The 17,077-nt window shown below is 37.4% G+C and overlaps 1 protein-coding gene across 9 annotated transcripts in view; it reads left to right on the forward strand.

Moving 5' to 3' along the window:
• The first annotated feature begins 1,544 nt into the window (after nucleotides 1-1,544).
• Nucleotides 1,545-17,077, forward strand: part of mark3a (MAP/microtubule affinity-regulating kinase 3a) — a 22,398-nt gene continuing 6,865 nt past the window's right edge. For 2 of the 9 annotated variants that reach the window (XM_053232914.1, XM_053232915.1), the window contains exons 1-14: nucleotides 1,545-2,284; nucleotides 6,137-6,331; nucleotides 6,732-6,785; nucleotides 9,702-9,750; nucleotides 11,611-11,676; nucleotides 11,806-11,876; nucleotides 12,598-12,654; nucleotides 13,849-14,085; nucleotides 14,179-14,298; nucleotides 14,926-15,025; nucleotides 15,620-15,768; nucleotides 15,952-16,096; nucleotides 16,430-16,632; nucleotides 16,719-16,825. In XM_053232914.1, the coding sequence (XP_053088889.1) occupies nucleotides 2,234-2,284; nucleotides 6,137-6,331; nucleotides 6,732-6,785; nucleotides 9,702-9,750; nucleotides 11,611-11,676; nucleotides 11,806-11,876; nucleotides 12,598-12,654; nucleotides 13,849-14,085; nucleotides 14,179-14,298; nucleotides 14,926-15,025; nucleotides 15,620-15,768; nucleotides 15,952-16,096; nucleotides 16,430-16,632; nucleotides 16,719-16,825 (1,604 nt within the window). In that variant the 5' untranslated portion in view covers nucleotides 1,545-2,233. The remainder of the gene's footprint in view (nucleotides 2,285-6,136; nucleotides 6,332-6,731; nucleotides 6,786-9,701; nucleotides 9,751-11,610; nucleotides 11,677-11,805; nucleotides 11,877-12,597; nucleotides 12,655-13,848; nucleotides 14,086-14,178; nucleotides 14,299-14,925; nucleotides 15,026-15,619; nucleotides 15,769-15,951; nucleotides 16,097-16,429; nucleotides 16,633-16,718; nucleotides 16,826-17,077) is intronic. The other 7 variants (XM_026940691.3, XM_026940673.3, XM_053232916.1 and 4 more) reach the window with 6 other exon arrangements.

Here is a 17,077-nt window from a genome sequence, read left to right on the forward strand (position 1 = left end):
GTCCTCAGTGTGAAAAGATGGATCTCAAAATCATACAGTTATTGTTGGAAAGGGTTCAAATACACAAAAATGCTGGAAAACCAAAGAATTTGTGGGACCTGAATGATTTTTCTGAAGAACAGCAGGCAGTTTAACTGTTCAGGACAAACAAGGGACTCTTGAACAGCTATCAGTAAACAAAAAAAACACAGCTGTGGATCATCCAGGTAAGAACACAGTATTAAGAATCAAGGGGATGTAAACTTTTGAACGGGGTCATTTTTATAAATTCAACTATTATTTTCTCTTGTGGACTATATATAAACATCTTTTATGTGAAATATCTTATTCAGGTCAGCACTAAAAAAACAATAACATGCATTTTGTATGATCCCTCTTATTTTGGTAAAATAATTAACATTTTGCAGATTCTGAAAGGGGGATGTAAACTTTTGACCTCAGCTGTATCAGGGTGTCAGAAAGCAGACTCAGACCTGCAGTAGATAGGAGAATATTACGTCAAATGTATGGTATTTTACATTTAACTTGTGAGATGACTGCTAGTTATTCGATTTTGATTTATATCAGAAGAATATACATGCTTCACTACAACTTCTATTAATTAATTCTATTAATACCTGTAATACATACATACATACATATATATATGTATGTATGTATTACAGGTATTAATAGGTTTTAATTAATATATATATGAACAAAATAAAATAAATGAACTAAATTAAATGTCTTTGTCCTCATTTTTTTCTAAGGCTATTCAGACTTTTGCACTCAACTGTATTTTAAGAGTTTTTAAACTGCTTTATTTCTGGGGTTGATTTACTTAATTTATAAATACAAAGTTGACCTTAACCTTAAATTAGAAATTAATTAGGCTATACATATGCTCTTTGGAATATCCAAAGGCAACAAAGGAAACCCCACAAAACTCATCAGCTTCAGAGTTTCATATTAACTGAAAGGAATATGGCAGATAAAATAGTTTTGTTGATAGAATTTTAACATCTTATTTAATTAGCCTACTTTAAAAACATTAAAGTCTAAAAGTCAAACAGATTGTTTGCACCAAACATGTCTTGACTCAGTAGATATTTGGGGTAAGGTGGGAAAAATGTGTAAATTTAATTTTGATCCATCCAACTGTTCATTCAATTAATGTCAGTGCATGAAAGCACCAAATAATGTTTAAAATAAAGACTGATCTAAGCTGGGTTTGTGTGAAAGCAGCAAACAGTTAAAGGGAGGTACTGGCATCATGATGATGGTGAAGATGATGAAGATGATGAGTATGTACTGAGCTTCTTTAGCTGCACTGTCATATTTATGCAAGACAGTAGTGGTGCAGTATTCTTCCCCCATCCCACCCTGAAAGCTCCTAAAACTTTGAAAAAGTGGACGAGGGGTCTCCGACGAGCACAGAAACCAGCCTCTCTGCCTTTCCTGTGGTTTTTCACAGCGCCGCCTCATTTCCACGCCTGTATTTCCACAAATCCCCCTCCCTGCTCCAGGATAGAAAAGTAGCTGCTATTCGCCATATATACACACAGTCCTTTTCAACCAGTCTCCTGATTGGACTGTTCACTGCTCTGTTAGCTGCTAGAGATGAGCAGGGAGGGATTTGTCAGAATACGAGTAGGGGGGAGAAATAAGGCTTGAGGTCTTGGCTTGTTTGCCATTGGGTGGCCATCTTGGAAGGAAGGAGCTATAACGGAAAGCGACAGGCAGAGGTCGGAAGAATGAAGCTGTCAGAGAGCGCCTCATTCCCAGGCCCATAACACAACTGCTGTATTCAGACCTGTCGAAAAGGAAAGTTTCAGGGCGTGACTGTAGTTATTTGTTTCATAAAGGCACCGTGGTGGGCTAGTCAGGGCCTTGTGGGGGGATATTTTTTTCTTCAGTCCCGCCGGACATCCGAAATGTGAATCAGAGAGATAGTCCTCAGACAGTCCATCGTGCTGCTAGTTGCGCCTTCTGTTATTTAGGAGTTCAGTTTTCCACACTAGCTAATGGCTAGACACCGACGCTGGGTTACAACAACATTTTCACCTCGGGGACAAAGTCTGTAGCCTGGACATTATTCCAGAGTGAAGTTTTTCACAAGTTTGCGCTGACGGTGCGCTTCATGAGCTCAGTACAGTAATGGTGTAAACAGGGTTAGGCAGTGTCGCGTTATTTCACCTTAAACATCAGTGCGGCTTTACAGTTCAGAACCCAGACTCGATTCAGCGATACGATGTCAACGAAAACAGCACTACCATCCGTCAGCGAGCGGAAAACTGAAAATGTAAGTAGCCAGTTTCTTTCTCAGTCATTCATTAACATTTCACGGTGTATTCCTGGCATTACAGGTAGAAAAACAGCTAGCTGAGACATACCCTGTATCTGGAATGGTGTCCTACTCCCTGTTCCCTGCATTAGCATGACCGTGTTCTCTACCAGACAAACTGGAACTTTTTGTCCACACACCTATAGCAGAGCATTCACTGACTGATTCACTCTGGGTGTTATGCAGTACGCTTTCGGACATGACTAGAAGATAGCACAACTCTCCCAAATGGTGCACTAACTAGTCAATAAGGCGTGATTTCGTACATAGACATTGCTGTGCTTTGTTGCTGCTTTGCCACAGTGTAGCATTTCAGGTCAATTATTAACCGGTTCAGCTCTTTAGTATGAGATGGACAGATGGACCCCCAGCATGATGACACACGCATGGGGTCTGCAGCATCAGGGAGTGGACTTTTAATCTACCTAATGTGTGCAGCACATGTTTAAACAAACACTCTCCCCATGCAGTGTGTGTACTGCACCGTTTTTTATGACCTGTCTGTGTAATTTAGGTGTATAGAGGTATACACTGTCACTTTGACTGATAAGAGCTAATGCGCATTGGTGTGAGGTAAGGTAGGGGGGAAGTCAGCTGTCTGCGTGGTGAGTCACGACTAGGAACTGCAGGTGAATGCTTATTGCTGCAGTTTCTCTACCCATTCATCTCCAGCCTCATACAGCTCTAAAATGTCGCAACACAAACACTGTGTCTTATGTCATGTGTGCGTCACAGGCTTGTTCGCATAGTGTGTAGGTGGGTGGCTGGCTGGGTGTGATGTGATGTGATATGCAGGTGATTTGACCATCACTGACTGCAGCTTGTCGTTGGAATCAAATTTGCTTTGCATCGAACCGTTCAGTCTTTCAGAACCACTGCATTTTTCTACTCACTGATTACCATTCGTGTATCACCTCTACAATAAGAGGAATGCCCTGCACCTATAGATATATACTCTTAAGATTGAAGGAGTTTCCGAATATCACTAAATTCCTATGTAAATAAATGCAAGTGATATGAAGAAGGTCATTGTACACGTATCATATATACGGAAACCGCAGATGAGAACTATCAAAATGCCCTCTAGGTTTTATGCATACGTCAGGGGTGTTAGAATCCGGTTCTGGACGATCACAGCACTGCACATAGCACTGAACCTCATCTAATACACCTGAGTAAAACTCATACACTAAAAAACAGTGTCATCATGGACTGAATTTGACCTGTTAGAGGAGGGGAAACCCAAATCTGTGGTGGAGTCTGACACCACAGACATAGATAAACATAATAATGGGAGGTGTCGGTCAGCATTAGCTTTAATGCACTGACTCATGCCTGTTACACAGATTTCAACACCGATGTAACCTGTCTGATGAGTATCGCCAGAAGCGAGTATCAGTGAGCCCCCACTCAAAAGAGGCACAGCAGTTTGCTTCCAAAGCTCTTGATTTGTAACACAAAAAGAGTCTCAATCAATTATGCATCAAAGCAGTATTTTAAGTACCTACATTTTAATCACCTTGTCCTAGTTAATCTACCTGTTTTATTATTGGTGTGTTAGTTTGGTTTTTATCTTTGGTTTTTTGCGTTTTAGCAATGTGTTGTTTTAGTATATTTCTTATTGCTCAGCATTGCTTGCCGTTATGCTGTGGCAGCATCTCTCACAGGATTAAAAAAAAATCCATTTACATGGATACTCAAAAAGCAGCGCAAGGCTTGCATTTTAGATCAGACTGTACAGATAACACTAAAGCTGGCACAAAAGACAGTCAATCTGGGTTAGTTAAAACTACACATAGTGCAAGGTCAGCTTTCTGTGGAGACAGTGGTGTGTTGTTAGAGTATCACATGAGGCACACCAACTTGCTAAGTTATTTTCTGAACAAATTACTGAAACAAATCAGTCACTTCTAATGTGTCTTCTACTGCCTACGTCACTAGGTATGTAATGCTTTAAGAAAATAGCATGTTACAAATGTGTAATGTTATGTGATAGGTTTGCTTTTGCCTTAATGCCATAGTAAACTGAAGTAAAAGTAAGTACTACATGTTTATCTGGGAAACAGATCAGTGTATTTAGTGTTTACTTATTCATATTTAGTACATGGTATGCTGCACTCCAGTGGCTTTGCGGATTGCTGGAAGATACGTACCTTTTTTTTTTTTTTTCTTTTTTCAGTTCTAACAAGGTCAGAACTTCCTGCACCAATTCATATTTGTAATTATGTAACTTATCAGGACCTTGTAAAATTCACAACAGTTTAAGGTCTGCAATGCTTTCTCCAAGCTCACTGTTCAGTGGCAATAAGACTGTGATGCAGGGGCTTTATGCTCGTCATACTTTTGTCAGGTAAAACCTTGATATTTGTATCAAATGGATAATCCCTATATCATTAAAAAATCTAAAATATAACTGGTAATGTAGCGCCAAAGCAGGATTTGTGCTTTGTAAAACTTACACCATATACTGAATAGAGCTGCACAAAGCTGCAGTATTGTTAGCACAGAAGGCCACATTATGCAAATGAACACAAACAAGGCAGGTCTTAATTGTGTGTTCTTAACATACAGAATATTTTGTCATAAAACTAACATAACTAACAAGGCATATCGCATTTGCAATATGAGCAGTCAGCTCCAGAATCTCACACTGATGAGAAATCTAATCTTTAACTTAGAGAGAGAGAGAGAGAACATTTTTAATAAAACAATGTGTCATAATTATTGCCACCCTTGGAGCTTTTTATGAACAAAATGTACATTTTTGAAGTTCACAGAGTGTTTAGGAACTCTTAAGCAGGCATCCACAACTTCCTGTTACACTAGGGTATAGACATGAGGTGACACAGATGCTAAATACCCTTAGTAATTCATCAGCATGATGAAGTTTAGGGAATACACAAAAGAAGTGAGACAAAAGTATGTTTAACCTCATAAACCAGGTAATGACACTTTTTAGAAGAGGATGCAAACTGTGGCAAAAATGCATTTTGCCCCCATGCACAGTGACAAATATTGTTAGAGAGGCAACATTTTCTCCAAGCATCACAGTTGGAGGTTGAAGTTCGTAGCATTTTGGCATTTACTTCATTTAGCAGGTGCCCTTACCCAGCGTGACTTACAAAAACACATCCTCATACTAGTTCACTAGGTCAGGGACTAAGAATACCATCAGCCTAAAAACCCTGTTGGGGGTTAGTACAGCATGAAAAGAAAACAGAAAACAAGGTGTTTTTTCCCACCAAGTCTCTAACACTACAATTAGATGCCACCTCCATACCAATAAACTATTTGAAAGGCCTGGAGTTCACTAGACACTACTGAAACTAGTGTCTATGGCCAGATGAGACGGAAATAAAGCTTTTTGGCACCAAACACTAAAGGCAAAAAAAAAAGAAGGAAAATAATCTAATATCCATTGTTAACTGTGGTGGAGGACCTGTGGTGTTGTGGAACCATTTTTCCTCCAAAATCCCTGGGAACATTGTGTTGTACACATGGCAGTCTATGATGTTGCTCTCATATTTTCAGTGTGAGAGTAAGCTAATTATCCACAAAGACTTTTTTTTAACATAACCTTTAAAAAAAAAAATCTTTACCGGGGTACCAATAATTCTGGAGCTGACTGCAGCAATGCATTTCAATTATTTTGTACATATTAGTTGCTCAAGTACATAATTTATGCATGTATTTCTTTGTATTTTTACACATCTGTAGACTATATCTGAATCTTACTGGGTAGCTTAAAACCAAACTTGATCCCTTAACTAATATAGATCATGATGATAATTTGCCATTTCACTTTCACAGCACACATCTAATGGTCACAGTCGTATGGAGGGGGCCTCTCGGTCTGCAAGGTCGGGTGGCCGAAACCGTAATTCAGGCAATTCAGGCTCTGAAGACCAGAATCCTCATATTGGGAATTACCGGCTCCTGAAAACCATTGGAAAAGGCAACTTTGCCAAGGTCAAACTGGGTCGTCACATCCTCACTGGCAGAGAGGTGAGCGGTCAGCAGTGTCCTTCCTGTCACACAGTTTTTACTTCTACTGGAATGTAACAGCTGTAGTTTATTAACATATTAGACTGTACATGTAGATTTTAGTTACACCCTAAAATACTCTGTTAGCACATAGCCAAATTTTTATTCTTTATTTAGCCATCGTTTAATACTGGTGCCTTAGCAACTATAACTTTAATGTAGACTAAAGCAATTTCAAGTGGATTCATTTTATTTTTAATTTTTTCTAATCTCTGAGTGATCTATATAGTAATTTAATAAAATGTACCCTAGAATAAGTAAGAGTCCATACTTCCAATGCAAATACTGTTAGAAAAATGCTAGAAATTTTGCAGAGTGACTCCTTGTTATGTGAAAAAACGTCAGTCATTTTTTTTTACAGGTGGCAGTAAAAATTATTGACAGGACCCAACTGAATCCAACAAGCCTTCAAAAGGTGAGCTATATTATGGGTTAAAACTAGAGTTATTGTGTTGGACATGAGTATAGCTTGTTTTTATTACATGTATTTAAAATGGGCATTTGGAGAAATGATTTATTTGGTCTCACAAAACTTCAGGCATGCCTTGAATCACCAGGTTTGTATCCTTCTCAAGGAAATGATGTCATCCATGTCAGGAAGGGAGGTCACTGTGGACTCGGAAACATTGTTTTAGTCTGTGGGAAATTATGTCCATAGGGCTTTGATTTGGTGTAGATCAGAGTTGGTCTATTAGGTCAAAAGCACTAATTTGAGTTTTCTAGGGTTTATTGTAGAGCTTTTACAAAATCAGTATGGCATTCACCACTGTGCTAAGTAGTAAATAAAGGCATTTTAAAGGGCTACTTTTATGAATACTTTTATGGTGGTCTAGGAATAATTAATACAATGCAAGCCTGGTTATGGCAATTTGGGTAATGCCCCTATTGACAAAGTTATACTCCTGACATTGCTTTATGGTTCATCTGGGGACTGCTTACATGTGCAAGCATTTTTATTTGTAGTGCTAAACACTGACAGAATCTCCATCTCTGTGTCTCCTTTTCTCAGTGTTGGCAAAGTCTGTCTAAACAATTTGCAGAAAATCTGCATTATGCTTGTTGTCTGCTGGCCCATACTGCTGGGGGGGTGGAGCCAGCAGAATGATTTTTTAAGAGGAGATGAGGAGAGCCACAGAAGGGCCAATGTTGTGGGTGGTGAGGGATTCAGAAGAGACCCATGAACATAGATGAAGTAAAAAAAAAAAAAAAAACAAGCTGGAGCGGAATAGAGTAGAAACCACTCTCATGCTTTCCTTCTCTCTGACACATGCATTCAGAGACCCTGTCTCTATTATTAGCTGGGCGCAGAAGCGCACTGCAGTTACCATTAGATTTTCCACAACACTATTGTTTTGAATACTGCATATATTCTGCCTCTCCTGCCTTCTGGTACTGGGCCAACAGAGAATAACTCTATATAGCGCTTCATCACCACATAGCCAAATCATCCACTAACCTTGCTCGCCTCATATTTTTATATTTTTCAAATTTGCTCTGATGCATTGCCAGTGCACCTCTTCTTTAATCCTGCTGCCTCTTTTATATCTCTGCTTTACCCTGCTTCCACTCATTCCCCTTGGTTATTACTGTAGCAGTGTCCTTGCTTTCATGGGTTATTTATTGTTATGTTCCAAAGCTCACGTGTCTGGATGAATGTGTGAGAACTTCGTTGTCAATAAACGGTTGTGTAATTATGCGTGGGTGTGCATCTTGCACTTCTCCCCTGACTGAAGTGAGTTGTCATGCCGCAGTGTTCTTTAGCAATCATGTAGGTGTTAAGATTTTGGATCAGGGAGAGAAATAGAGGGCAAATGGAGAAAGATGGATTGACAGATAGCTTTCAAGAGCAAAGAATACTTAGTGTATCATCAGATAATATCTACATGCTTTTCAGAGTGCTAGAAAACCACCATGATAATACCTATTTAGGATATGTTATCTTGGAGCTAATTTTTAGTAAAATCCTGCCATTGCGAATAACAATAATTTTTCCTTAATTTAGCAATTTAAAATCATTACAGGAACCTGTGTTAATTTTTAATAAGAACAGTGCTGTACTGTATTCTCTGTACTCTGCATTTTTGTCTTTCATTTTATTTGCACTGTTTTGGTTTAGTTTTGCACTGTTATGGTTTACAGGATGTTCACTGTGAGCTGGGATTTTTTTTTTTTATTAAGCAGTGAGAGTCTTGGCATCAGACTGATATGGAAAGGCCTGTAGAAGCATTGCATTACATTTAGTCAGTTTGAGGAATGTATTGGAAGGATAATAATAAACCTATACTACTACTACTACTACTACTACTACTACTAATAATAATAATAATAATAATAATAACAAACCTTCTCACTTACTTACATATTTGTCTTCCAGTTTGACATCTGTTGGTTTAAAAGTTGTTTTTGGAATATGGCATTGTAAAAATTCCTTTTAGGGTAAATCTGACCAGTGTTTTTTCCTGAACCCACTGACCTTGTTGCCATTTCCGCCTCATTCTGCCCAACCCCGCTCTGCCCTGCTGTCTTTAACAGCCACTCCTGTAGTCCCCAGATGGATTCGTAGAGACATATTTACATTTAAATTTACATTTATTTGTATTTGTTTGGTAGATGCTTAAATCAGTGGTGTTCATTAGGCCAAATGCTAATGATATATAGGTACTGTATTTTATGTATATATATATATATATATATATATATATATATATATATATATATATATATATATATAATATTACTATACTATTAGTATAGTATATTATTACTATTAGTATAGTATATTTATATATATATATATATATATATATATATATATATGTGTGTGTGTGTGTGTGTGTGTATGTGTATATATATATATATATATATATATATATATATATATATATATATATATATATATATATATATATATATATATATATTAGGTTTAAACAGGCAGATTTGTATACTGCACTGCAAATGTAACTTTTAGCTACTGCCTCCATTGTTTCTTGTTTTTAGCATGTACACAATGGTTGATTTAGCTTTTGCATTTTTTTTTTTAACTGCAGGTTAATACAGTTTTACTGTAACAAAACAAATGTTACTGTGTCCTTTTTTTGTCTCTTACACAAGATTAAAAACTGCATTTATGTCCATGTTGAGATGAGTTTTGTAGTGAACAGACCACTACTGCTTGTACAAGAAGGACATCATGTTCCAGAAGTGTAAATTAACACTTGCTCAGTGTCTTTAGCACTCTCTCCAAGCTAAAGCTGGTGATGTCTGTGGCTTGTGTCCCTTCCTGGATTTATAACTCAATATCATGTTTTTTTTTTTTTTTGTCCATCAGCTCTTCAGGGAAGTTAGAATAATGAAGATTTTAAACCACCCAAATATTGGTAAGTTGAAAAGAAAAAGTAACTTGTCAGTAAATGGTGTGTGCACATTTCCTGCTCCTGTCTGCCTTATAGTACCATGCCTTTCACGGTTAGGATCCTCTGATTTTGCCCCTCTACATTTGTTCTGATTTTTATGCTTGCACAAGATAATGAATCGTTGGAGGAGACGTATCGTGAAGTATACACAGAAAGAAGCTCTGTGTCTCCCTTCTGTCAGTTTAGACTGACTGCTTTAAATGCTTTTTTTTCTGAAGTCTTGAATCTGTGTGAGAGAGTGCAACATGTTGCCTTGGAGACATTTCCTTACTGCTGCTGTCTCTACTGCAGAGTCTAACAGGCATAACGATGGAAGTACAATGGAGCACTTGTCTACCCATTTATAAAATTGGAAGCTCTGCCACATACCTGATGGTCTTAAACAATATGAATGCACACGTTGTCAAGTCATAGAGTAATTGCATGTTCTTCCAAATACAATACATATTGTGATACAGGAGTTATTACTTGCAATTTTTCTAAAAAGATTAAAATAGGGCTAAACAAGGAATCAATTTCGTATTTCGTATTTCCTATATTACTTAATATTAGTTTGTAACCATTTTGCCTTTTTTTTGTTTCAAATCATTCAGCACCAAATGATAACTCATATAAAAACAGATGTCGACTGGATAGTATTGTGCTCCCTAAAATAAGGGAAACAAAGCATCGCCAAAGGAAATAGTTAGCTGGAACTAACATCTATAAATATGGAATTGTGCAACCTTATATGCATACCCCAGGACAGGCCAACCACAAGACAACCACGGAGTTCCTGAAAAATAATGAGGATTTGCTTGTGTTTATTTAAAATAGTCCTTAGGGATGTCAAATCTGGTGTACATAATTTAGAGAGAAAATGCTACAATTTTTTTTAAAGTAGTTCTTTTGAGAAGGATTTTTGGTAGAGCAAAGATAAATAATTTGACCTGTTGTTTGGGTAGAAATTTGAATTGTGTTTGAACATTTTTGCTCATTTTTATGACTGGGTGCATGTCAGTAGAAATGCAACACAATGCTGTCAAGGTGAAATGTTCCCCCTCTTCTTTATTTACATTTTTCTTTCTATTTAAAAATATATGAGCTATAAAACAAAACAAAGGAAAGTATTGTAAATGGAAAATTGGTTGAGAAGAAATAATACATGTTAAAACTAGGGCTAGGCAATATGACATATGATAAATGATCACATTACAATTTTCAGGAGTATTGCAGGCATTGGTGTATCTTTTTTTAATCTATCTAACATATTTTTTTCTTTAAAAGAAGCAGCGATGAATCTGAATGCTAAACTTTTTTACAGATTTCTATTTATAAAGAAACATCTATAAGTACAGTGATATGGTATTTGTGTCATATTGCTGATCCCAAATTAAAATCTCCACTTACAGATGGGCTATGCCTGTGCATACTACATTAAGTGCATACAGTATGCCTGCTGAACCCAACACATTCCCATGTTTACCAGAATAAATCATGATTTCCAGTGAGAAATCCACACTAATGCATCATGCCTTTCTGGAAGGCAGGAAAGAGAGGTCATGAAAATTACAGATGGAGAGAGATTTCAGTAGAATCAGCCTTTATGAATAACTGTTTTGTTTCAACCATTATTCAACCTTTAAAGGTTTTCAGACTTTGTTACTATTGAAATTAAGAGAATGAATCTCCCAACTTTAAACAATTATTATTCAATCATTCATCTTCAGAAACTGTTTTATCCTGGTTAGGGTCATACTGTCAGTTTAAACATTAAAGATTATTCACTCCAAATTAGTAAAATTAAATAAATTAATTTGTCCTATGTCTCCTTATCCCCTGCAGTAAAGCTGTTTGAGGTGATTGAGACAGAGAGGAATCTTTATCTTGTGATGGAGTATGCCAGTGGAGGTGAGTGTATGCACATCTGTTTGGTTGTCAGACATGACCTCTTTTCTCTTATTTGTGTGGTCTTGTTTTAGATTTTAGATTTGTCTTGCTCTCATTGTTTTTTATTGCTTTCATTTGTTTTGTGTGCAGGTGAAGTTTTTGACTACCTTGTTACTCATGGCAGGATGAAGGAGAAAGAGGCCAGAGCTAAATTTAGACAGGTGCCGTGCTCTTAACATCTGTTTTACATTCACATTCTCACATACAGTTTGATCACAGAGTGGGGACTTGCCACATAGACTCAACCATAAATCTCTAACATTCTGCGGGAGTAATGAAGACTATATGAGCTCTTTTATCCCACACATATACTCTGCAGTGTCTGGTGTAATATTAGATTTCTTGAGACTGGCAAACTAAGTGAATTAAAATATGTTCCTTAATTTTGTAGCCCTAGTTAGGTCCCATTAATTCTCAGTTTGAAGTCCCATTACTCATCAGCAGGCTATTCAAACAGAATAGCAATATGGACTGGCACAACCTGATGATATCTTTAATACCTGGAATAAAAATGTGTTTTCTAACTGGATATTGTTTAGATATAATATTTACAAAAGATTGGTTCCTGTTCAGAATGTGGTTGAGTGTGGTTGCAGATTTAAGATAAAGAATGGTAAACAAGATCCAGTAGTAGCCACATTGACTGGGAAATGCAGGTCAAGCAATTCTGTTCACTGGGATAAAATATTATCCAGTCTGTGAAAGCATATTAACCCTGCCTCCTGTGCTGCTCAGAGCACAGTGTGCCTTTTATTCAGTTTAGTTAAAAGCCTTCCTGCCAAGCAAAGATGAGATGTAATAGGCAATAAATGGAAGGCTATTTAGATATTAATATCTCTAGATTTTAAGTTTATTTAATGAAAACATTTTTGTTCTTCTCAGATTGTATCAGCTGTGCAGTACTGTCACCAGAAACACATTGTTCACAGAGACTTGAAGGTAAGTCTGCGATCATATGCATGCTCATGTGGCTGAGGGTGAAAATGCTCATATTTATGCTGTAGGTATTTTTGCTATGTGTGTCTGTACTGCATGTGAGAAAGCATAACACGTTTTGTTGAGAGCTCACTCATTATCTAGATTTGGCCATGCTCACATGCTGTCATGCTTTCTTCACTTCAGACTGCCATGAATAATCCATGAGAACAGATACAAGGCTTTTGGCTGCATGTATGCCTCTATGTAAGTGAAAGAAAGAGATAGGAAAGGGTCATGGCATGTTCCTGAGGTTATTAGTAACATATATATGATTTGTCATGCATAATAGCATCTATGTTGAGTGAGGAGAAACTACTAGAGCATGGAATATAGTGTATTCCTGAGGAGCATAAGATTGTAATAGATAATACTACTACTCTAAAATATTATTATTATTACTAATTTTATTATTATCAGTCATAATAGTGTTGTCTAAGACATTTGTACCCTCCTCTTTGGAGCCTACTCATGATGCCTTTTGTTTTGTGAAGTTAAGCTGGTAATACACAGCAGGAATTTTAGCTCAGTTTTATCCTCAATTTGCACTTTCTGACAAATTTTAAAAATCAAACTATTTTCCATGTGATTTAGATTTGTTTGCTTTTTATGACTGAAAACCTACACAAATATTGCAGTGTAAGATGGTGAAAAAAATAACTGTGAGAAAACTCTGCATTGGCAGTGGACTTCAGAGATTAAGGACCTGCTGGAGTGTATTTATCATGTAAAGATGACTACATTTTAAAGGGCACGAACAAGTTCAGCTAGATGCAGCATTTCTGGCTCCATCCTTTTGTTTTTTTTAATCATTGATAGTAATGTGTGCAGTGTTTTTTTTTGGGTTTTTTTTGCCTAACCTGTTCTGGTTTTATACATTGTGTAGTGTATGCCCAGCTTTAGGCATACACTGAGCAATATGCCTCTATTTGTTACTGAATTATGACAGCGCATTACTGCTTTGGAATTCTTTAGATACTGCAACTTTGTCTCTGACGCTAAAGCGACAAACTGTTCATTTCTGTGTATCAGCAATTTGTCTGTTACATATTTAGAAATATTTGTGATTGGGGAGACTTTAAGACTTTTTATAACAGTTTATATTTTAAAAGGTTGGAGAGACTCAGTAACTCCTCTATATCTATTGTGTTATCTTAGGCTGAGAACTTGCTGTTGGATGCTGATATGAACATAAAGATAGCAGATTTTGGCTTCAGCAACCAGTTCACAGTGGGGAATAAGTTAGACACGTTCTGCGGCAGTCCTCCATATGCTGCTCCTGAGCTCTTTCAGGGCAAGAAATATGACGGGCCTGAGGTGGACGTCTGGAGTCTGGGGGTCATACTCTACACTCTGGTTAGCGGATCACTCCCTTTTGATGGGCAGAACCTCAAGGTCTGAATTTCCATGTACAGTTCCATTTATAGTTTGACATCCGTAGCTGAAATTTGAAAATTTGTAATTTATGTTTTCGTGTGTGTTCTGCAGGAGTTACGTGAACGTGTGTTAAGAGGTAAATATCGAATTCCCTTCTACATGTCTACAGACTGCGAGAATCTCCTCAAACGTTTCCTTGTGCTCAACCCTGCTAAGAGAGGAACACTAGAGGTTGGTATCTCTGGCTTTTTTTTTTTAACCTCAACCTAGTCCCAATCCTGTAGAACAATGACTAATGCAGCTGCAGTTTGTGCTATGTGAGCTCTCTGTATGCGTTGTGAGTGCGGAGAATAGTGAGGGAGCACACAAAAAGCGTAGTCTGCAGCTCACCGTTTCCTAGTTGCAAGACAAAAAAAATCCATTATTCTCTTTCATACTCCTCCGGTGTAATCACAGTCCTGCAGTGTATTCCAACAATGAGTATGTCAATATTTGCCAACTTTTATTTATATGGATGTGCTCTTTCATATTTAAGAACAGAAGAGACTGTTTGTTATATTGTGAGCCCTCTGCTGCCTGACAGGCAAACTGCAATGACAATGAAAACAAGCTTTCTCCTTGTTTTCTGTTTTTTTTGTTTGTTTGTTTTGGTTTTTTTTTGAGCTAAAACAGCCAGGAAAATGTTGAAATAGAATGGTGATATTGCAGATATGTTTTCCAAATTTAGTTGTGGAATTACAGGTCCAGAAACACCTAAAAATTACAAACTGCACCTTTAGGTTTTAGTGTGTCTATTGTGGATTTACTTTACCCAATGTCTAAAGACTTGGTTGTGGAATGATACTTGTTCTGTTATAGCAAATCATGAAGGATCGTTGGATCAACTCAGGGTCAGAGGAGGACGAGCTCAAACCCTACATTGAACCAGAGGCTGACATCTGTGATGGGAAGAGAATAGGTATGCAGCAAAGTTGGTCTCTGCCTCCAGTGTTGTGTTGTTTGTGAATGTCACAGCCTTTAAAGAATGACAGATCTGCCTGCGTAACCACATTCACACACAGACCCAGTCTTTCTCTCGCTTCCTCAACTAAGGCTTCCCTCTTGGTTTCATGAACATCACATGCAACTGCATAGATATTCATCGACTGAGGGATGTTAGGGTAGTGATAGACTGAAGTAGACTGATAATTAAAAGCCCATTAAGTGCAGTCTAGTGTGTGCTTGTTAGTGAAGCCTAGTTCAAGTTACTTTTGGAAGAAGGCACTTAGCTAGTACATGAAATTCCACAATGGTGGCATGATATAGTCACTATATCCATTTTCCTCTGCAGCCAAATAGCCATCTTTACTGTTACATATTATTCAACACCTATATATTACCAGGAAAAACTCTCAGGCATACATAATCTATATGTCTCAAGCACTGTAAAATATCTGATCTTATTTATTTTAGAAGGAACCACCTTATTCATATAAAAGCATACATTTTAATATGTGCTCTTTATTCTGTCACTGATTTGTCACGTTTGTCTTTTGATTTGTGACTTATGCAGATGTGATGGTTGGTATGGGCTACACCAGGGAGGAGATTCAAGAGTCTTTGTCCAAAATGAAATATGATGATATCACTGCCACCTACTTGCTGCTGGGCAGGAAGCTCAATGAGGTGAGGACCTGCACCGCTAAAGCCATTTCCTCCATGGTAAATTTCCATACATTCTGTGGATATCGCCACAGAAATCGATGCATAACCACTGTGCAGGTGTCAAAGAGTCCATGAAGAGCAGGGACTTTATCTTACATTCTGGGTTGTTTTTTTTTTTTGTTTGTTTGTTTGTTTTTTTTTCTTTTTTTTTTTTTCTTTTTCTTTTTCTTTTCTTTCCAGGAGGGAAATGACTCCAGTATCAGCAGCAATCTCTCTGTGGTGAAAAACAGGCCTGCTAGTGAGATGAATGGCCAGTCACCAGCTCACCAGAAGGTTCAGAGAAGTGTCTCATCCAGTCAAAAAACTAGACGCTACAGTGACCAAGGTGGCGCTCAGCTTGACAGTTTTAATTCACCCAGTTCATATAGCAGTTCCACATGACTGTTTAAGTTTGTGCATGTCATAGAATACAAAACAATAAAGTATACAAATAGTTATTCTAAAGCCTATAATTCACTCGGATATTATAACTAATAACTTTTTGGGCCAAAGATGATGATTCAGTTCTCTTGATTCCTGAAAACCATTTTAACTGCATTTTAAATTAATACCATTCATATTGTAAATATGAATACAGACATACAAAGCTGAATGTTATTGTCTCTTTATTTCTTTTGATCCTTCTCTCTCTCTCTCTCTCTCTCTCTCTCTCTGTCAGTGGGTGGTGTTGTAAACACCGGGCTGAGTAATGTTAAGAGGGCCATTCCCAGCACAGCAGACGTTAACACTAAGCAGGATGGAGGAGTTGTAGTCCGTAAGCCTCCATCACACAGCCCCCCCAGCCCATTACTGGGCAACGCAAATAACCCTAACAAAGCAGACATACCTGACCGCAAGACGGGCAACTCTCTCACTCCTAATGTGAGTGCTTGTGTTTAAGTCTAATTTTTCACTGTGCAATAATGACTTATTTTTTCAGCATGAATAATCATTACCACTTTACTCAGAATAACTCTGGAGGATCTGGAGGAATGGGTCGGAGAAACACATATGTGTGCAGTGACAGGAACAACACAGATCGTCTCTCTGTTGTTCCCAATGGAAAAGAGAACAGGTACAGTTAGAAGGAAGTCTCTCCTTGCATCCTACCTGGCCCACTTGTAATGGTCAAAAAATGTTTTTAAACTTATATAATTATTACTAAATTAAATTATAATTTAAAAGAAAATATATTAGAAACATTAGAAAAACAGTGCTGATTCTAGAGTTTAACCTTTTATATCCAAACAATGAGGAATTTGGTAAAAAGGTATCTTTGCAAAGAATGCAAAGGGGCACAGTTAAGAGGCCCATCGCCTCCTTTCAT

This window comes from Pangasianodon hypophthalmus, chromosome 3, assembly GCF_027358585.1.
Source record: "Pangasianodon hypophthalmus isolate fPanHyp1 chromosome 3, fPanHyp1.pri, whole genome shotgun sequence".
Taxonomy (NCBI): domain Eukaryota; kingdom Metazoa; phylum Chordata; class Actinopteri; order Siluriformes; family Pangasiidae; genus Pangasianodon; species Pangasianodon hypophthalmus.